We start from the raw sequence: 23,155 nt of genomic DNA, 5'->3' as shown, positions 1-23,155 counted from the left end.
AAGACTTCTAGTGCTCCCTTGGCAACTGACATACGAGACTACCGTCACATTGTCTGACAAAACCTGGACTGCCCGGTGACAAATCTGTGACTGGAACTCCAGCACAGCTAGCTGGATCGCTCATGTTTCCAGAAGGGACTCTTCGGACCAGCGCCCCTGGGCCACCAGCCTTTGACAATGGCCAGGCAGGCTGGCGTCTGTAGTAACCAGCACCCAGACTGGAGGGTCCAGGGGCATGTCCCGAGGCAGATTGGACTGATCCAGCCACCGCTGAAGGCTGCAACGCACTGGATGACTAAGCAGAATCCTGTGAGATAGGGGATCCAACTGAAGTGACCAATGTGCCAACAGGGCCACCTGGAGAAGCCGTATGTATGCTTTTGTCTACAGAAACAATTCTATGGACGCTGCCATGAACTCCAGCACCTACAGAATTGACCAAGCCGATGGACAGCAGAGGGATAGGTGTCAAATTTGATCCTGGTGCTTCTGAATCTGCCTCCTCCAGAAGGAAAATATTCCTAAGGCAAGTGTCAAATCACACTCCCAGGTACTACAAAGACTGTGTCGGTAGCAAAGAACTTTTGCTTATGTTCATCACCCTCAGCAGACTTCACTAGAATTAACCAGGTGTCCAAAACACCCTCCTTCTGGAGATACACTGCCATCACAATCATAACCTTAGAAAAGGCTCTCGGTGCCACAGCCAAGTCGAAAGGAAGGGCCTGGAACTGGTAATGCCCACTGAGGACCGCAAAGTGAAGAAACAGTTGATGGCTGGCAGAATCGGAATGTGGAGATACACTCTGCATTGCCACAATGACTGACTGAAGGGTCTCCATACGGAAGGATGAAACCCACAACACCCGGTTGACATGTTTTAGATATGAAATAGGACAGGTCTCCTCCTTCTTGGGCACCACAAAGTAAATGGAATACTTGCCAAAACCAAGCTCTGGAGGAGGCATGGGAATCACAGCATGCAAGACCAACAACAGGTCGAGGGTCTGACCAACTGCCTTCACTTGGGAGACTTGCAAAAAGAAATGAGAAAGGTATCAGGAAGAGAATAACGAAATTCCAGAGAATATCCCTCTTTGATGATGTCAAGGACCCACTCCTGGAGAAACAGCTGCAATTTGCCACTAAGGGAAACAATCGGAAGATGAATCTGCAAAACCTCATTGCAAAGCATAGGCGCCTGCTGACTCGAGAGCCATCACGTCCACCCTGGTAACCGCTGCGAAAGGACTGAAAGGACAGAGGCAGTCTGCTGTCTTGGTACATGTGGGTACCAATGACATGTGGGTACCAATGACATAGGAAAATGTGGGAGAGAGGTTCTGGAAGCCAAATTTAGGCTCTTAGGTAGAAAGCTCAAATCCAGATTCTCTAGGGTAGCATTTTCTGAAATGCTACCTGTTCCACGTGCAGGGTCCAAGAGACAGGCAGAGCTCCAGAGTCTCAATGCGTGGATGAGACGATGGTGCAGGGAGGAGGGTTTTAGATTTGTTAGGAACTGGGCAACATTCTGGGGAAAGGGGAGCCTATTCCGAAAGGATGGGCTCCACCTTAACCAGGGAGGGACCAGGCTGCTGGCGTCGGCATTTAAAAAGGAGATAGAGCAGCTTTTAAACTAGAAATGGGGGGAAGGCCGACAGTCGCTCAAAAGCGCATGGTTCGGGAAAAGGTATCTTGCAAAGATACCTCACAAACAGGGAAGATAGGGTTTCTGGATAGTGAGGTTACACAACAGACCGTGGTAGGCCAGGTGCCCTTAAATACAACTAAAGATCAGACAAAAGATGTCAAATCAATAGTGTCAGGTACTAAGCATCATGCAAATAAGAACAACAAACATACTCTGAAATGTCTATATGCAAATGCTAGGAGTCTAAGAAATAAGATGGGAGAGTTGGAATATATTGCACTAAATGAAAAATTGGATATAATAGGCATTACTGAGACCTGGTGGAAGGAGGCTAACCAGTGGGACACTGTCATACCGGGGTACAAAGTATATCGTAATGATAGGGTGGACCGGACTGGTGGAGGGGTAGCATTGTATATTAACGAGAGCCTTGACTCAGATAGATTACAAATTCAGCAGGACACAAATCACACCTTTGAATCACTGTGGGTTGAAATTCCATGTATAAAAGGGAAAAAAATGGTGATAGGAGTGTACTACCGTCCGCATCGCCAGGATGAGCAGGTAGACACAGAAATGATAAAAGAAATCAGAGACGCGAACAAAATGGGCACTGTGATAATAATGGGTGACTTCAATTATCCAAATATAGACTGGGTAAATGTAACATCGGGACACGCTACAGAGATACAATTCCTTGATGAAATCAAGGACAGCTTTATGGAGCAACTGGTGCAGGAGCCGACGAAAGAAGGAAAAATTCTAGACTTGGTCCTTAGTGGAGCGCATGATCTGGTGAGGGACGTTATGGTACTGGGGCCGCTTGATAACAGTGATCATAATATGATCAGTTTTGACATCGACCTTGAAGTAACTGTACACAGAAAGTCAAATACGTTAGCGTTTAACTTTAAAAAAGGAGACTATGATAAAATGAGAAGAACGGTAAAAAAAAAACTTAGGGGGGCAACTGAGAGAGTAAAAACTGTACAACAGGCGTGGACGCTGTTCAAAAATACCATCCTGGAGGCCCAGGCCATACATATTCCGCAAATTAGAAAAGAAAGACGGAAGTCCAAAAGACACCCGGCCTGGTTGAAAAGTGAGGTGAAGGAAGCTATTAGGGCTAAAAGAAACGCCTTCAGAAAATGGAAGAAGGAACCGTCTGAAAATAACAAGAAACAGCATAAGGAGTGTCAAAGCAAATGCAAGGCGCAGATTAAGAAGGCCAAGAGGGAGTATGAAAAAAAGATAGCATTAGAGGCAAAAAACATAGTAAAAATTTTTTTCGGTATATTAAAAGCAGGAAGCCGGCAAAAGAATCGGTTGGGCCGCTGGATGACCGAGGGGTAAAAGGGGCGATCAAGGAAGACAAAGACGTAGCGGAGAGACTGAATGAATTCTTTGCTTCGGTCTTCACCGAGGAAGATTTGGGTGGGATACCGGTGTCGGAAATGGTATTTCAAGTGGACGAGTCGGAGAAACTTACTGACTTCACGGTAAACCTGGAGGACGTAATGGGGCAGTTCGGCAAACTGAAGAGTAGCAAATCTCCTGGACCGGATGGTATTCATCCTAGAGTACTGATAGAACTGAAAAACGAGCTTGCGGAGCTACTGCTAGTGATATGCAACTTATCCTTAAAATCAAGCGTGGTACCGGAAGATTGGAGGGTGGCCAATGTAACGCCCATTTTTAAAAAAGGCTCCAGGGGAGATCCGGGAAATTATAGACCAGTGAGTCTGACGTCGGTGCCTGGGAAAATGGTAGAGGCTATTATTAAAAACAAAATTACAGAGCACATCCGAGGACATGGATTACTGAGACCAAGTCAGCATGGCTTTTGTGTGGGGAAATCTTGCCTGACCAATTTACTTCAATTCTTTGAAGGAGTGAACAAACATGTGGACAAAGGGGAGTCGGTTGATATTGTGTATCTGGATTTTCAAAAGGCGTTTGACAAGGTACCTCACGAAAGGCTACAGAGGAAATTGGAGGGTCATGGGATAGGAGGAAATGTCCTATTGTGGATTAAAAACTGGTTGAAGGATAGGAAACAGAGAGTGGGGTTAAATGGGCAGTATTCACAATGGAGAAGGGTAGTTAGTGGGGTTCCTCAGGGGTCCGTGCTAGGACCGCTGCTTTTTAATATATTTATAAATGATTTAGAGATGGGAGTAACTAGCGAGGTAATTAAATTTGCTGATGACACAAAGTTATTCAAAGTCGTTAAATCACGACAGGATTGTGAAAAATTACAAGAGGACCTTACGAGACTGGGAGACTGGGCGGCTAAATGGCAGATGATGTTTAATGTGAGCAAGTGCAAGGTGATGCATGTGGGAAAAAAGAACCCGAATTATAGCTACGTCATGCAAGGTTCCACGTTAGGAGTTACGGACCAAGAAAGGGATCTGGGTGTCGTCGTCGATAACACACTGAAACCTTCTGCTCAGTGTGCTGCTGCGGCTAAGAAAGCGAATAGAATGTTGGGTATTATTAGGAAAGGTATGGAAAACAGGTGTGAGGATGTTATAATGCCGTTGTATCGCTCCATGGTGCGACCGCACCTTGAGTATTGTGTTCAATTCTGGTCGCCGCATCTCAAGAAAGATATAGAATTGGAAAAGGTGCAGCGAAGGGCGACTAAAATGATAGCGGGGATGGGACGACTTCCCTATGAAGAAAGACTAAGGAGGCTAGGGCTATACAGCTTGGAGAAGAGACGGCTGAGGGGAGACCTGATAGAGGTATATAAAATAATGAGTGGAGTGGAACAGGTGGATGTGAAGCGTCTGTTCACGCTTTCCAAAAATACTAGGACTAGGGGGCATGCGATTAAACTACAGTGTATTAAATTTAAAACAAATCGGAGAAACTTTTTCTTCACCCAACGTGTAATTAAACTCTGGAATTCGTTGCCGGAGAAAGTGGTGAAGGCGGTTAGCTTAGCAGAGTTTAAAAAGGGGTTGGACGGTTTCCTAAAGGACAAGTCCATAAACCGCTACTAAACGGACTTGGAAAAATCCAAAATTCCAGGAATAACATGTATAGAATGTTTGTACGTTTGGGAAGCTTGCCAGGTGCCCTTGGCCTGGATTGGCTGCTGTCGTGGACAAGATGCTGGGCTCGATGGACCCTTGGTCTTTTCCCAGTATGGCATTACTTATGTACTTATGATCTCCTGCCCAGTCGACACCACTGAACCTTGTGGAAAAGTCCCGACCAAGCCGGTGTCCAGAAGCATGCATCCTATCTGGGAGCCTCTAAATTTTTGACCAATTGCTCCAAATCCTCACCAAAAAGTAACTTACCCTTGAATGGAAGCTGACTCAGCTGGACCTTAGTAGCCATGTCCGCAGACCAATTCTGAAGCCACAAGAAACACCTCTCAGAGACCACCAAGACCAGATTCTTAGTTGAAGCTCAGACGAAATCATACAAAGTATCCACCAAAAAGGCTGTGGCCATTTCCAAGTTGATAACCTTGGAGGAAGTCTGAAGAATCAGAAGCGGGTGAGTCAGGCAAACACTCAGCCCATTTGAAACAGGCATGTGCCATGTACCCTACACAAATGGCTGCCTGCAACACAAAGGCAAAGGAGTGCTTCAACAGTGTCTCCATCTGACGATCCTGAAGCTCTTTCAGGGCTGCCCCACCTTCCACTGGAATTGCAGTCTTCATAATGACTGTCACCAGCGCATCCACCTTGGGTAGCTTAAGACCTCAAGATCCGACAGAGGGAGCTGGTAAAGACACGCCACCAATGTGCAAATCTTCATGGTAAGGAAAGGTCTGAGGAGGCCTGCAAACACCCTACAAAAGCAAGTCATCCTTCCTAGTCTTCTGAAATTTTAAGTCTAATACCATGGAAAGCAGACAGGGCAACTTGGCATGGCGATAAATATGCATCACAGATGGATCCTGTTTATTGTAAGCCTCCTACAGATTCTCGGACCTCAGCAATAGAAGGTCATCCAGATATTCCCTAGGGGACACCCAGGATCTGTAGGGCCCAGGCACCACTCCAGTGCCCTCCGGAATCCCCTCTATGGACCAAGATGCCTGAGCAGACACGGCAGCCTCTACAAGCCTGCCCCTCTTCAGACAGAAGGCCTGGTAAAGGAGAACAAATTCAGCCAAAAAAGGGGAGGAGCTGACAGAGGCATCATGAGAGATTTCATCTGAGGAAGAGAGACCCAGCGGCTGTTGAAACCCTCGAATTTGGCGCACAAGGCCCCAGAACAGCCTTCCTGTCCTGCCTAAGAGTTCTTCCCTGCAACCACTGCAGTTTGACCCTTGGCCCTAGGAACCACTGACTCCTCCAGCAAAGCACCTGTGCAGGCACAATAAAGGTAAATAACCTGAGATACCATGTGGAGTGCTGCACAGGCCACACAACGGCACACTTTTTCTTCGGTGCCAACATTGGGACTCTCCAGTGGTGCCCAGCAAGCTGCCTCTCACTGCCGAGCTCACACTCACCCTGCTTATAAAAGCAATTCCGGAGCTGCACTCAGATTGAAGTCGGCCTGCTTCACTTTCGCGGTACTTTTTTTTTTTTTTGGGGGGGGGGGGGGGGGGGAATTTACCAAAAAGAAAAAAAAAAAATCACAGTGCTCCTAACTTCTAAGGACTGGCACTCAAGGTACCACTTTCAGGCAATGCGGGGAAGGGGTCGAGGCACAGAATGCTCCCAAAGTGCAGGGGGGGGAGGGACCCAGGGACGGGAGTTTACATCCCTGGGGGTGCAGTAACTGCACAGTTCAAGACCCCTTAGTGCTGTTCTACTCAGACAGAGCACTCCTGTTTAATTCTTTTTTTTTTGTTGTTGTAGAAATCCTCTCTCTCTGTTATGAAGTTCCTGTTTAAGAGAGGGAAATCAGAATGTGCACAATGGGGCCAAACAGCACTCCCTCAAAAACACACACAATCAGGGCTGCACAGACATTGAACCTACCTCTGCTAGAAGACTGAGAACTACTGAGGGGGACAGGGTTGCATAGATGCTTATACTGTATTATTACTCAGTAGTTCTCAGTCTCCCTCTGCTGGTAGGTGCATATACTCGCTAATCGGGAATGGTCTGAAGCAGACGATAAGGAAAAAGGAATTATGAAGCTATGTTTATATAACGTTTATTTTTAAGTTCTACTTTACTGTGAAGTACCTTTATAAATTCACCAGTAGACCATGGTTTACAAATCTTAATTCTTAAAAAAATTGGGATTAGGGAAGGATAAGAAATGAGGGGGAAGGAGGGAAATCAGTGAATAGGGAAAGGCATCACCTCTGGAGTCATACATTAGCACAAATGAGGAATTTTTCTAACATTTCCCCATTATTCCAACAGCAAAGAATTTACTCCATACAGCTGCAAGTGTGAACAACTTGGTCTTGGACCTAGAACACAACAGAGTACTGACCTGTGGGTTTGCCAAGAATCCTCAATCAGCAAAATTTGTAATAGGAGATCCAGGTATGGTCGGAGCTCATATGTGTAAGAATACGCAACCTTGAAAAACAAAATTTTAAAAGCTAATGAACTGTTTTAAGTTATTTAAAATCAGATTGCTGTGCTTGAACATTAAAACTTAATGTTTTCTTATAACCAGTTATTTAAATATATGAATCCCAATGGAGATGCACTAAACTGGAGATGCACTAAACACTGAAGACTTTCACTGGCAGTATCCCTCCTGACGCAACTCTGGTGGACTTATGAAGCGTTAAAACTACATTGGCTGCCGGGTGGAGTAAGCTCACTTGACAGCCTTGAGATTAAATGTCACTTTTCTATTTCCTATAGTATTTGAAATTGAGAAAAGAAATAACACATATGCGTTTCATTGTGATATACTTGGAGCAGAATGAAAATTGGGGAACCAAGGAGAAATTAAATGATTGAGAAACTTATCCACCCTCTAGGTTTTATTTTTGAGCTCCATATATATATATATATATATATATATATATATATATATATATATATATATATAGGAAGTTCTTTCTTATGTATTTTGAGTTACTGATATTTCATTGAACATGCCCTTCAAGGAATTTTTGAATTAAGTCTATCTTGGCCTATAACTGATGTATTCTTATAACCAGTAACACCACAAGCTGACTAATATGTAATAATATGACAGCAACTAAAATAAGATCACTCAATATTATTACAAAAGACTGTTGTCTAGCAATATAATACTATATTTTAATAACAGATCTTTAGAGGTGATCTTCCACTTAAGCCTTTGGCTTTGAACGTATGAAAGTAGGTGTTCCACCTTATATCATCTATCCATATCAATTTTCTGTTTTTATATAAACTTTCAACGTGTAAATTCTCAATCTGATATTATTTCGAGAGCTGATAAGGAAGGCGCTATAGTTATACAAACTAAGATTCAATATTTGCAAAAGACAGAAAGCCATCTTATGCAGAAGTATTACGAAAAATTGAAAGGGGATCAGACTTTACAACTAAAGGAGAAGATATATAAAAAAGATTGTTCAACCTTGGAAAGGGGAACATTTATACAGAAAGAAGCAATGTTTTTTATGCAGTCACATCTGGAAACTCCATATATTTTGATCCCACAGTACATAAAAATATACAACAGCCCCCAGGACGTCCATTAGTGTCTACCAGAAATTCTGTGATGGAACCCCTATCAAAATTATTGGATACTACCCAAATTTTACAGATGTTGATGGATATTCAACAAGTGCCTGAAAAATGTTTGATGGTCACCATAGATGTTATGATTCTTTACACTAATCTACCACAACAAGTAGCACTGAATTTGATACAAGTCACGTTAGATCAAAAGGATCCACCACCCTGAATCTCTACAAAAATATTGACAGACATGGCTGAATTGGTTGTCATAATTATTTTTGGTTTGAGGGTCAATACTATATATAGACTCATGGAGTGGCTATAGGAGCCATATTAGCACTATCTGTGGCAAATTAAAACAAGGCCCAGTTTGAAGATAAATTATATGGTGCTCCACAGTTTGAGAAGATCCTGATGTGGAAAAGATTCTTGAATGATATATTTTTTCTATGGAATGATACAGAAGAAGCGTTAAAAGATTTTTTTTAATAAGGACTAACCAAATGCATCCTAACTTTAAGTTTGAGGAACATCATGATAATAGATTTATTATCTTGATGTTAAGATGATAAAAAACAAGGCAAGTTAATTACTACCCTGCATAGTAAGAAAGTGGATTGTAATAACTATTTGAGATCTCACAGTTTTCATCTGTACCATCTAAGCAAGTTTACCAATTAGTCAATTTTTAAGATTGAGATGAATTTGTCATGATGAAAAAGAATTTAAGACACAAGCCCTATTGTTCAATATTTTCAACAGCGAGGATATCCTCAAGGGGTAATTATTATTACAATATAAATGTCATACAGAGAAAGACAAATTGGTATGTGTATTACTATATTCCGAAATATCATCATTAATGATTCAATCAATTCATAAACACTGGCATATTTTACAATTGCACGATTGCTTTCAGGAACATCCTACAATAGTGTCACAAAATGCCTAGCACCCGCTTAGGGTAACCTTGTGGCCATCTGACGGGTCTGCCCAGCACTACCCAGCCTTGCCTGCACTTGGGCTCATGCTCTATAATAGCACCCTCCACCACCAACTGGGTCCCGCTTGACTCTGGGCTAGTCTCCTACTACTACTATTTAGCATTTCTATAGCGCTACAAGGCGTACGCAGCGCTGCACAAACATAGAAGAAAGACAGTCCCTGCTCAAAGAGCTTACAATCTAATAGACAAAAAATAAAGTAAGCAAATCAAATCAATTATTGTGTACAGGAAGGAGGAGAGGAGGAGGCGAGTGGTTACAAGTCAAAAGCAATGTTAAAGAGGTGGGCTTTCAGTCTAGATTTAAAGGTGGCCAAGGATGGGGCAAGACGTAAGGGCTCAGGAAGTTTATTCCAGGCGTAGGGTGCAGCGAGACAGAAGGCGCGAAGTCTGGAGTTGGCAGTAGTGGAGAAGGGAACAGATAAGAAGGATTTATCCATGAAGCGGAGTGCACGGGAAGGGGTGTAGGGAAGGACGAGTGTGGAGAGATACTGGGGAGCAGCAGAGTGAGTACATTTATAGGTTAGTAGAAGAAGTTTGAACAGGATGCGAAAACGGATAGGGAGCTAGTGAAGCGACTTGAGGAGAGGGGTAGTATGAGTAAAGCGACCCTGGCGGAAGACAAGACGGGCAGCAGAGTTTTGAACCAATTGGAGAGGGGAGAGGTGACTAAGTGGGAGGCCAGCAAGAAGCAGATTGCAGTAGATTAAATGAGAGGTGACAAGGGTGTGGATGAGGGTTTTGGTAGAGTGCTCGGAAAGAAAGGGGCAGATTTTACGGATGTTGTAAAGAAAGAAATGACAGGTCTTGGCGATCTGCTGGATATGAGCAGAGAAGGAGAGAGAAGAGTCAAAGATGACCCCAAGGTTTCGAGCTGAGGAGACAGGGAGAATGAGACAGACATCAACAGAAATAGAAAACGGGGGGAGTGGGGAGGTGGGTTTGGGGGGAAAAATGAGAAGCTCGGTTTTGGTCATGTTTAATTTCAGGTGGCGTTGAGACATCCAGACAGCAATGTCAGACAAGCACGCTAAAACTTTGGTTTGGATGCAAGGTGAGATATCAGGGGTAGAGATTTGGGAGTCATCAGCATAGAGATGGTAGGAAAAGCCATGGGATGAGATTAATGAACCAAGGGAAGAACCAAAAGGAAAAATCTCCGAACATGAACACCACCAACAAAAAGAGGAAAACAGAAACAACAACAAATTCAACCACCGAAGAAACAGACAACTAATAAAAATAAACACATCGAACCCTCCCACAGACCCACATCGCTCAATCCAACTAGGATACATCAATGCAAGATCAGCAGTAAGCAACTCAGTAGATATACTAGACTGGATATGCCAAATCCTACTGCAAACTAGACATATGCCCAAATAACCTCATGAAATCAGCTCCTCAACAATTCATAACAGACCTAACGAACCACATCTTTTAAGTGTATCAGAGATGAGGTCTTCTGATAGTACTTCGAATTTGGTCCAGGTTCTGTCTGCTGGTTATATGCTGTCTTCTGGGTCTAGACAATCTAGGAGTGAGGCGTATTCGATTTGGCTGGAAGGTATTTTAAGTCGTAATTGTATAATTTTCTCCTTGAAGTATTTCGCAAGGCTGTCTACGTCTGGTATATCTTTGCTGTTGTTTGTAACTGGTGTGGTGTCTAATAGTTTGTTCACAAGGTAGAAGTGTTTGTGTGTGTCTTTGTAGCTTGGTCCTATTATTGTCTTGAAGTGTAGTCTTTTAGTCTGTTTTATGGTATATTTGTATTTCCTCCGAAGTAGTTTCCAGGCATTTAGTGTTTGTTCATCTCTTTTTTTATTCCATGCACGTTCTAGTTTCCTGACTTGTGTTTTAAGCTTTTTCAGCTCTTCGGTGAACCATGGGTTTGATTTTTTTCTGTGTGATCTTCTGGTTTGGATCGGGGCGATTTTGTCTAATGTTGTTGTACATAAATCGTCCCATTCTTGGAGGAATTGGATGGTGTCAGCATTGGTTGACCATTCGTTCTGGTAGATCTGTTGCCAAAATGCTGTGGGGTCTATTTTTCCTCTCGTGGTGTATGTTGTTCGCTCATGTTTATTGATTGTGTTTATGTGTGTTTTTTGCCAGTAGAGAGAGACATTTGCTTTATGGTGGTCTGACCATAATGTAGGTGTCCATCTTGTGTTGGTAAGTGTGATAGCTGAGTCCGGATCGAATTTGTGTGTTATAATGTCCAGTGTGTGTCCCAAATAACCTCATGAAATCAGCTCCTCAACAATTCATAACAGACCTAACGAACCACATCTTTTAAGTGTATCAGAGATGAGGTCTTCTGATAGTACTTCGAATTTGGTCCAGGTTCTGTCTGCTGGTTATATGCCGTCTTCTGGGTCTAGACAATCTAGGAGTGAGGCGTATTCGATTTGGCTGGAAGGTATTTTAAGTCGTAATTGTATAATTTTCTCCTTGAAGTATTTCGCAAGGCTGTCTACGTCTGGTATATCTTTGCTGTTGTTTGTAACTGGTGTGGTGTCTAATAGTTTGTTCACAAGGTAGAAGTGTTTGTGTGTGTCTTTGTAGCTTGGTCCTATTATTGTCTTGAAGTGTAGTCTTTTAGTCTGTTTTATGGTATATTTGTATTTCCTCCGAAGTAGTTTCCAGGCATTTAGTGTTTGTTCATCTCTTTTTTTATTCCATGCACGTTCTAGTTTCCTGACTTGTGTTTTAAGCTTTTTCAGCTCTTCGGTGAACCATGGGTTTGATTTTTTTCTGTGTGATCTTCTGGTTTGGATCGGGGCGATTTTGTCTAATGTTGTTGTACATAAATCGTCCCATTCTTGGAGGAATTGGATGGTGTCAGCATTGGTTGACCATTCGTTCTGGTAGATCTGTTGCCAAAATGCTGTGGGGTCTATTTTTCCTCTCGTGGTGTATGTTGTTCGCTCATGTTTATTGATTGTGTTTATGTGTGTTTTTTGCCAGTAGAGAGAGACATTTGCTTTATGGTGGTCTGACCATAATGTAGGTGTCCATCTTGTGTTGGTAAGTGTGATAGCTGAGTCCGGATCGAATTTGTGTGTTATAATGTCCAGTGTGTGTCCCAAATAACCTCATGAAATCAGCTCCTCAACAATTCATAACAGACCTAACGAACCACATCTTTTAAGTGTATCAGAGATGAGGTCTTCTGATAGTACTTCGAATTTGGTCCAGGTTCTGTCTGCTGGTTATATGCCGTCTTCTGGGTCTAGACAATCTAGGAGTGAGGCGTATTCGATTTGGCTGGAAGGTATTTTAAGTCGTAATTGTATAATTTTCTCCTTGAAGTATTTCGCAAGGCTGTCTACGTCTGGTATATCTTTGCTGTTGTTTGTAACTGGTGTGGTGTCTAATAGTTTGTTCACAAGGTAGAAGTGTTTGTGTGTGTCTTTGTAGCTTGGTCCTATTATTGTCTTGAAGTGTAGTCTTTTAGTCTGTTTTATGGTATATTTGTATTTCCTCCGAAGTAGTTTCCAGGCATTTAGTGTTTGTTCATCTCTTTTTTTATTCCATGCACGTTCTAGTTTCCTGACTTGTGTTTTAAGCTTTTTCAGCTCTTCGGTGAACCATGGGTTTGATTTTTTTCTGTGTGATCTTCTGGTTTGGATCGGGGCGATTTTGTCTAATGTTGTTGTACATAAATCGTCCCATTCTTGGAGGAATTGGATGGTGTCAGCATTGGTTGACCATTCGTTCTGGTAGATCTGTTGCCAAAATGCTGTGGGGTCTATTTTTCCTCTCGTGGTGTATGTTGTTCGCTCATGTTTATTGATTGTGTTTATGTGTGTTTTTTGCCAGTAGAGAGAGACATTTGCTTTATGGTGGTCTGACCATAATGTAGGTGTCCATCTTGTGTTGGTAAGTGTGATAGCTGAGTCCGGATCGAATTTGTGTGTTATAATGTCCAGTGTGTGTCCTTTTTTGTGTGTTGGTTGCGTGTTGGGTGCATGTAGATCCCAGAGTTTTAGGAATTCTTTGCATTCTCGTGTGCCTGTTGAGGTGTCATCTTCAAGGGATAGAAGAGGATCCACCAGGATGCTATGGCCATTTTTCACAAAGAACAGCAGGTTGGAGAGACACAGCAGAACAGTTGAGGTACTTCAGGGAGAAAGAGATAATAGACATTACAATTCTTTTCTAGTGATGACATTGCATCTTTTAATTTATAGGGGGATGCCTTGAGAAAGCTTTGGGTGAAACATGTGTCGGCACTTTTGTTTCCCCCCAGGAAGATATCCAAGATAAATACTGTTTCTTAAAGAAACGAAAGCAGTTTATATAAGTCATGACATATGAGTAATTACAAGCATCTTTAAGGACTTTGATTATTCAGAATTTACACATTGAAAGTTTATATAAAAACAGAAAATTGATACAGATTGATGACGACATAAGGTGGAACACCTACTTCCATATGTTCAAAGCCAAAGGCTTAAGTAGAAGTTCACCTCTGAAGATCTGTTATTAAAACTAATATAGTATTGTGTTAGATTCCTAGACAAGTCTTTTGTTATAATATTCAGTGTTCTTATAACCAGTAGCATAAAATGAGTAGCTTACAAAAAAACCTAATATGTATGCATAAGAGGAACATTCATAAAAGCACTGAACCTCACAACAAGCACCAATATTGAAAATTAACTAGTAGTCCGTCTCTGTGACAATTTGTTTTTACACTATTACTTTATCATCTTGTACCTGCCATAATAGTTCACTCAGGACAGTAGATGAGAACTGTGGATTTTCCCAACAGCAGAATCGAAGCAGTTTGATGGTCTCTTCTGAGTTACTGCAGTCTTCAATAATTTTCTTCACATAACTTGTTCGCACAAACAAAATATCTGCCACGTTCTGCTGAAGGGCCATTATCGGCTGAGATAAGTTAGCCTCTCCATAAGGGTTTGTAAGTGGTGGATTACCTAGAATGAATTATAATAAATTACTTAAAAGAACAATCATTTCTACCTTTGCATTTCAGAGTGAAATGATTTAGATGCATATAGCTTAATAATTATGTAAGTATACCACCTGAACAAACTTACATACTAATAAAGGACAGTGTATAAAAATCTGGGTTTTGTAAACCTTGCAAAATAGCTTATAGATTCTATCTTCTCACTATAAAATGCAAAACTTAAAAAGCTGCACCTTCTCTTATCTACTGATAACAGGTTGTAACTTCCATCTGGAGAGCAGAAAAGCAATTTTAAATTAAATAATAATATGTAAAACACCTTAGTAACATGAGTACTACCTTAAAATTGTTTGCTAAATCCCACAAATACCCAGTGTGTAAATATGGATTGACAGAAGTTCTCTGGGGATTTGTCCTGTACATGGAACCCAAAATGTTCACAAAGTAAAACTGCACAGAAATGCACACACGCACATACAATAGATGCACAAAAGGATTGAATTAGCACAAGTTTCAAACTTACGAGCAGTAGCACCAATCATCCAGGCTTGAACTGCTGCTATGGTTTAAACCCTGACGATGGAAACTTGTGAGCAGTAAAATTACTTATAGTAATTTAACTTCTTCCTTTAGTTCAACAAATCTGGTATACCACCTTTCCATTTGTGTATATTAATTACAGATTGAGAACACAGAGATGCTTCACTATGGGGCTCACTCAAAAAAGTACTACCAGTCCTACACTTTCTACTACATTAACTTTCACAGCAATTTCTTCTCTTCATAGTGCCATGACAACCTTTAATATCCTTACCCAGAAGGAACTAGGACAGACCATTAAATCCATGAATACAACCACAGCCCCATCTGACCCCTTCCTACGCTATTCATTAAGAAGTTGACCCAGCTAAGCCTTCAGACTGGGAAGGTTCCTTGCTCCTGGAAATCAGAAGCAGTTTACCCTAAACCCAACGTCATATCCAATTACATATCCAACCCCAGTAATTTTAGCCCTATAGCCAACCTACCTTCCCTAGCCAAAACAGTTGAGGCTACTGTTCATACACAGCTTTCAGACTAAAACTAATATCCTTCATCCACAGCAAACAGGCTTCCACTACTGTCATAACACAGAAACAACTCTATTGGGTATCACCACCTTGAGTCACACTCATCTTGATCATTCACTAAGTGTTCTACTTTCTTTAGATCTCACAGCTGCTTATCTTGTCGATCACACTCTACTGTTCCAGCGTCTCCACGACATTGGCATTTCTGGCACAGTGTACAACTGGTTACAATCCTGACAGAAAGTACAGTGTACATTACAAGAACACAGTATCCGTTTCTTATGCCCCGGAATCAGAAGTACCACAGGCCTCCATTCTTCCAGTGTAATATCTTTCTTTCCCTATTACTCACCTTAGTACAATCTATTGGTTTTACTTTATTTGTCTATGCAGAAGACATCCAGCTTCTTTGTGCTGGACATCATCTTGATTCCTGTGATCTTTCTACAATCAGTGCTAAACTTCAATTTTTAACAATTTTCTCAATCCCGACAAATCTAAAGTGCTCCTCTTCACCATCACACAATCAAACACTTCAGCCAACCTATTTATGTGTATAATTGTCTGGTCCCACAGCTGACTTCTACTCACATCCTAGTGTCCTACTGGACAGTGACTGTACATTTCAACTGCTGATGGGACGAGCACTTCAACGTACTTTCTATAGGCTTCGTCTTATCAGATCTATTCAACCACTACTAAAGCACTCAGCACTAAAAATCTTTATTCACGCACTTGTAATCTCCCAACTAGATTAATGTAATTCACTATACAAGGGAATTAGGATAAAAGATTTACACAGACTTCAACTGGTACAGAATACAGTTCTCTTTATTATCAAAGCTGGCAAATTTAATCATTGGCTTTCCAAAACCCACAGGTTCACCACATAAATTAAACCTTTTGGTTTTCAAAATTATCTCCGGGCGAACCCATTTATCTCTCTCACCACCTCATACATTACTTACCCCCAACATACTCTTAGATCCCTTAATAAAAACCAGCTTGTAGTACCTACCTATAAGGAATTAGTCCATGAAAACACCAGAGCTTCAATTTTCCCCATACAAGGGCCCCAACTCTGGAATTTGCTAGCCTTACACCTGAAACCACACACATTTTTATCTCAATTTAAAGCTGACAAAGACTTTTGTTCAATGATGCTTTCCACTAATCCCTCTCCATTCTTGTGCAAGCCACCCGGGTCACCCCCTGGAGTGCTATGAGAACTCACTTAATGTTTCTCCCCCCATCTTTATTCTTTGAATTATTAATGGAGTTCAACCCCCCTTCTCTCACTCTCTGTCTTGTGTTTAAACTTTCCTTATTTTATTTTTAATTCCTATCAATTAATATTGTAAGCCAACTAGATGGCATGTCCATATGGTGGGATTGTAAATATTAATAAACTTGGAAACTTGGAGATATTGTATTCTGATATTTTGTTTTAACATGTAAATTGTTTTGAGCTTAAAGACAGCAGAATATTATAGGAAAGAGATACTCAACTATCCATCTCCATTATAGAATCCTACTTCCCAATGATACCTAATTCTATAATCTTAGCGCCTAAATGTAAGCGCCATTTGCACGCTAAGATTATGGAACACTAGCACTTAGATTCAGCAACTCTAGTATTGGGGAATGAAGGCCAATGCCAGACAGATTTCTACAGTCTGCAACCCACAAAATGGCAAAAGACAGATGAAGATTGGCGCCTCCAACTCCAGAATTGTACATCATATGAGTAAGGGTGCTGTTCAACTAAAGGGGGAGGGAAGACATCTTAACTAACAAGCTGAATACTGTTAGCAATACTTCAGTTATAACATATATTGCTCCAAGACTCCATTAAATTTAACTGCCTATATGTGGTTAGTATGATAGCAAATTGTCAACCAGTATTTAAACATGAATGTCTATAACCTGCACAGTGGTTGGTACGCCTCTGGCCATTTTCTGGGCAGATTGGCTGGGCCATGCAGGTCTTTATCTGCCATCATTTACTGTGTTAAACGTGTGAATATAACATTCAGGCACAAAAGTGCCACTTGGGCGATAAGTACTATTCTAGAAGCTCAGTGCGCAAACCACACAGCGCACAAATGCAAGGGGGCATACATGAGGGTGGAGCATGGGCAGGTACCACACTTAGGCACGTCAACTTATACAACATTATAAATTATGTGTTAAAGTGCAACATTTATGCCTGCCTTTTACGTGGCTTAAATGATAGTACCTAAATGCTGGTATGCAAATGCTGAGTTACGCTCTATTCTATAATAGAGTCTAGGTGCCCAAATGCCATTATACATGCTCGGTGTCTTGCATTTTAGAGACCAAATTTTGGGTGACCTTTATAGAATTGTTTCCCTAGTGCTCACAACTGAGAGGACTGATACAACTACTTTGAGATTAAGATTAGAAAAACCAGAGACACTGGCCAGATCATATTTAAGCTGGATGAAAGGATGTCTCAGACTGCACAGTCTCTGGGGCTAAAGATATCCAAGTCCTAAAACTCTTGGCTTTGGGACCAAGCAGAGTCAAGAGGCAGGGAAAGTTTCCCAAATGTATTTGACATCAATTTGGCATGGATTGTTCCAAGATAGACTGATGAAGAAGAGGGGATCATCTGGGGATCTCATCCCAGACCTTGAGACACACCTAGCCAGTAAGGTTTTCAGAATATCCATAAGGACTATGCAAAAGAAATGTGCAAAATCTATCACATGCATATTTATTGTGGATATCTTGACAAACTGTTTGGCTAGGTGTGTCCCGAGGACTGGGCTGAGAACCAATGTGCTTGATGTTGCAACCTCATCATGTCTGGAGTGCACAGCAAACATGCTGGTGGCTCTCCCAGTCAATTCCAATGATAATAATGGGGTCATCCTTATAAGGAGTAGATACCCTCTATGGTTTTCTGAAGAAAACAGTTAAACATTTTGAACTGAGCTTTATAGACTGGTATGGCATTGTCTGAAACAGAGGCAGAGGTCACCTTCAAATGAGTCCACTTGGATTATATGGAACTTGAAGCAAAGTGTCAAAGAGATATGTTACTTTGAAGCCTCTACTTGAAGCTCAGTGATGAATCCCACTGGCTCCATGTGTGAATGCTTGGAATACTAGTCGTGGCTTGAGTGGAAGGAATAAATGTCATCTCTTGGGCCTGTCATTGAACGAAAGAGTTGAACAGCCTCTTTCAGCATGATCAGCCTAACACTGGTCACTGAGATTCTATGGTTCTTGGATCAAACTGAGACCAGTTTCAAAGAGTAGAACTTTAGCTTACTGGTGAGAAAAACTTGAAATCTCTCCAGCCAGGCCCTAACAACTCTGGGTTACATCTCTGTATAAATGCCACAGCCTGGGGCAAAGTCATGGTGCCTCTGATACTTCTGTATTTGGATTTTGCAAAAACCTTTTTCAGTAGTGGCTCAAGGTGAGTTGTATTCAGGTACAATGGGTATTGTTCAGTCCCTGGCGGGCTCACAATCTAATTTTGTACCTGAGGCAATGGAGGGTTAAGTGACTTGCCCAAGATCACATGGAGCAGCAGTGGGATTTCAACCGGCCACCTTTGGATGTCACGACTGGTGCTCTAACCACTAGGCTAGTCCTGCATTCCGTAACAAACTATATGACGATCAGTAATGGACAGAATTTGTTTGCACTCAGGACAGAACTTGAAGCTCCATGGGAGCACGTAAGAAAGATTATGGTCTAATGGCATTAGCAGACAACCCCCCCCCCCCCCCCCCCCCAAAAAAAAAAAAAAAAAAAACCAAAAAAACCTGAGGGGAACCATTAGATCTTGAAGAACCCAGTCCTCGGGACACACCTAGCCAAACAGTTTTTCAAGATATCCACAATAAATATGCATGCCATAGATTTTGCACATTTCTTTTACATTAATCCGCAAACGAACCTCTTCCGGAGATGCGAAGGAGGTAGAACGAGAGGACATGAAATGAGATTGAAGGGGGGCAGACTCAAGAAAAATGTCACGGAGAGAGTAGTGGATGCTTGGAATGCCCTCCTGCGGGAGGTGGTGGAAATGAAAACGGTAACAGAATTCAAGCACACGTGAGATAAACATAAAGGAATCCTGTTCAGAAGGAATGGATCCTAAGGAGCTTAGCCGAGATTGGGTGGCAGAGCTGGTGGCGGGGATAGTGCTGAGCAGACTTATACAGTCTGTGCCAGAGCCGGTGGTGGGAGGCGGGGATAGTGCTGGACAGACTTACACGGTCTGTGCACTGAAAAGGACAGGTACAAATCAAGGTAAGGTATACACAAAAAGTAGCACATATGAGTTTATCTTGTTGGGCAGACTGGATGGACCATGCAGGTCTTTTTCTGCCGTCATCTACTATGTTACTATGAGGCATATTTTCAAAGCACTTTGGGAGGCTAAGTTCCATATGTTTCTGTGGAACTTTGGGAGGCTAAATGCTTTGAAAATAAGCCTCTATGTAACCCATTCATTTGGCATCAACTACAATCCTGTGACCCACATGTGCAACTATTCTCTTGAGAAAATCACAATTTCTATGTGCCTGAATCTTCTATCTTGTATTTTGGGACTTAGCAAATTTACCTTTTATTAAACGATTGATATATATATATATATATATATATATATTTACTAGGATTTATTTACTGCCTTTTTGAAAAAGAAAAAAAAAAAAAAAAAAGATCACCAAAAGTGATGTACAGTAAGATTAACAGACCAAGGCAGTAAGAGGGAACTTTTTTTTTTAATGTTCTTACTTAAAACAAACCAATATTTGCAATAAAGAAATCCCCCACTGGAGAGAGATTATGTGGAGAAATCAGATGATTAAAGATACTGATCATAACAAGCACCTCTTTCTATTTTTGTAGTCGCCCTCTGGACAGACACTATCCTGTTTATATCTTTCTGTAGGTGCGCTCTAAAGAATTGCACACAGTATTCTAAATAATGCCTTTGTATATGTCTGTAGTGAGGCCCTATCACCTCTTTTTTCCTGCTGGTCATTCTTCTTCCTATGTACCCGAGCATCCTTCTGGCCATAACAGCCATTCACAGTGTCCAGGAAGGGATCATTTCCATTAGGTTTAGAACCCCCAATGATTCTGGAAAGTTGGCACCTATGCTTCTGCCTTTTTTACCTGTTTGGCCACCTTAAGATCCTCAGATACAATCATCCCCAAGTCCTGCTCTACTTCAATGCATGACCCTGTAATTCTTAGCATTAAATCTTAGTTGCCAATTACTGGACCATTCCTCACTAAATCCTTCCTCATGCTATCCACACCCTCCAGGGTTGTCCACCCTATTAGAGTCTGGCATCATCCGCAAAGAGACAAACCTTACCAGAGATCCCTTCTAAAATATCACTCACAAAGATGTTAAAAAGAGCTTCCCCGAGGACCGATCTCTAATGTACACTACTGATGACATCCTTTTCCTCGAAGCAAACTCCATTTATCACTACCCTCTGTCTCCTTCCATTTAACCAGTTTTTAACCCAGTCACTTTAGTGCCTATACTGAGAGAACTCAGTTTATTTATCAGTTGCCTGTTTGGAACTGTGTCAAAGGCTTTGCTAAAATCCAAGTACACCACATCTAACGCCCCTCCCATGTCCAACTGTTTGGTCCCCAGTGAAAGAAATCAATCAGATTTGTCTGACAAGTCCTGCATCAAGTGAAAGTGAAACCATGCTGCCTTGGGTCCTGCAGTCCATTCGATTTGAGAAACCTCACAATCCCCTGCTTTAGAGGCGTTTCCATTAGATTACTCACCACTGAGGTCAGATTAACAGGTCTGTAATTCCCAATCTCCTCCTTACTTCAGCTCTTGTGCAGAGGGAACACATCTACCTTTCTTCAGTCCTCTGTGGAGTAGCAGCCTAGTGGTTAGTGCAGTGGACTTTGATCCTGGGGAACTGAGTTCGATTCCCACTGCAGCTCCTTGTGACTCTGGGCAAGTCACTTAACCCTCCATTGCTCCTGGTACAAAATAAGTACCTGAATATATGTAAACCGCTTTGACTGTAGTTGCAAAAACCTCAGAAAGGCGGTATATCAAGTCCCATTTCCCTCTGGGACTACTCCAGACTCTAAAGCAGCATTGAAAAGGTCATACAATGGAGCTGCCAGAACATCTCCGAGAATGACCCTACTCGGGTGAGTTTCGGCAACGGTCTTCCTCAGGGGTCAATACGGTCTTGAAACTCAAAGGGACATAGGGCCATGCATTATAATCCTCCAAGCAGTTGCAGCATCTGACCGCTGTTTTTCTGAGCCTTTGGATAATTTTATTTTCACATGTGAATTAGTTTTATAAAATTAAGTCATGTTTAAAAGTACACACAATGCAAGCCAGAATGTATCTAGAGAGCAAGCATGCTTGGAGGTGGTATTTTGGGCTGAGTTGCGATTTACACACAAAGTACGAATTAACACTACACCCACTCTAGAGGAGGTATATAAGGGGCACTTAAATGAGCCCCTTATATACCTGCTCTACAGGTATATAAGAGGCACTGAAAAAGAAAATTGTAGACGGCTTAGGTCTAGGTGGTATATAAATAATGAAGAAAAAAAAATATATATATATATATAATGTAGGTGCCCGGATGCAGCAAGGAGACTGCCTATTTTATAATGGCTTCCGGGTGACCAGGTTCTGTTATAGCACGTTAGCATAAACCTGCACCAGCATGCCTACATGTAGGCACACCCAATTATGCCAGGTCAATGGCAGGCATACATGGGTGCGTCCAGTGCAGCAAGCAGTACATGCAAATTTACAAGTGGAAGACTCGCTCTTGTTCCATTCATGCACCATGTATACCCCCCTTAAAATATAACATCAGTGTCTTCTATTATGCAATTGATGTTCTTTTGATTACCAATCTAGATTCCTCAAGTCCAGACCTATCACAACTGCACTTGTAACAGTTGCAGCATACCTGAATACCCACCAACTCATTTTAAGTGCCTCTAAAACAGTAGCTAAAAGGATCACTGGTTAAAAAAGATATAGTGGAATTAGAAAAGGTACAGAGAAGGGCGACAAAAATGATACAGGGGATGGGACGACTTCCCTAGGAGGAAAGACTAAAGAGGTTAGGGCTCTTCAGCTTGGAGAAAAGACGGCTGAGGGGAGCTATGATAGAGGTATATAAAATACTGAGTGGAACGGGTAGATGTGAATTGCTTATTTACGCTTTCCAAAACTACTAGGACTAAGGGGCATGCAATGGAGCTACAAAGTCGTAAATTTAAAATGAATCAGGGAAACTTTTTCTTCACTCAACATGCAATTAAACTCTGGAATTCATTGCCAGAGAATGTAGTAAAAGCAGTTAGCTTAGCAGGGTTTTAAAAAGGGTTGCATGGCTTCCTAAAGTCCATAGACCATTATTAAATGGACTTGGGGAAAATCCACTGCTTATTTCTAGGATATGATCTACTATATCATCTGACTTACAATAGGATAAGTAGCATAAAACGCATTGTACTTTTTTGGGGATCTTGCCAGGTACTTGTGACCTGCATTGGTCACTGTTGGAAATAGGATGATGTTAGTTCTGTCCCAGTATGGCAATACTTATGTACTTGTGGCCTATCTGCCTTTCAACTGCACCTCTACTACTCAGTTCTTCAATCAGCTTAATTGCTTTTAAATAATTGGAACTTATTGTACATCAGCTCTCTTTCAAGCCTCAGGTATCTTCTGTTGTTAATGCTGACTTTTTTGCTCCCGATCCACTATGATCTAGATGAGACAGCTCAGTACACCATAATTCATGCTACTTTGACTTAATGGCTTGACTATTTCAGTATCATCTATGCAGGAAG

The 23,155-nt window shown here is 41.7% G+C and overlaps 1 protein-coding gene across 1 annotated transcript in view; it reads right to left on the bottom strand.

The window, feature by feature from the left end:
• Positions 1–23,155, bottom strand: part of USP9X (ubiquitin specific peptidase 9 X-linked) — a 377,318-nt gene that overhangs the window by 32,924 nt on the left and 321,239 nt on the right. Inside the window, exons 40-41 of the mRNA XM_030202341.1 lie at positions 14,003–14,223; positions 7,079–7,167 (exon numbers count right to left, since the gene is read on the bottom strand). Of these exons, the coding sequence (XP_030058201.1) occupies positions 7,079–7,167; positions 14,003–14,223 (310 nt within the window). The remainder of the gene's footprint in view (positions 1–7,078; positions 7,168–14,002; positions 14,224–23,155) is intronic.

This window comes from Microcaecilia unicolor, chromosome 4 (assembly GCF_901765095.1).
Source record: "Microcaecilia unicolor chromosome 4, aMicUni1.1, whole genome shotgun sequence".
In the NCBI taxonomy this organism is placed as follows: Eukaryota; Metazoa; Chordata; class Amphibia; order Gymnophiona; family Siphonopidae; genus Microcaecilia; species Microcaecilia unicolor.
Note: the sequence above shows the minus strand (reverse complement) of the source record. Positions and strands in the feature narration are given on the sequence as shown.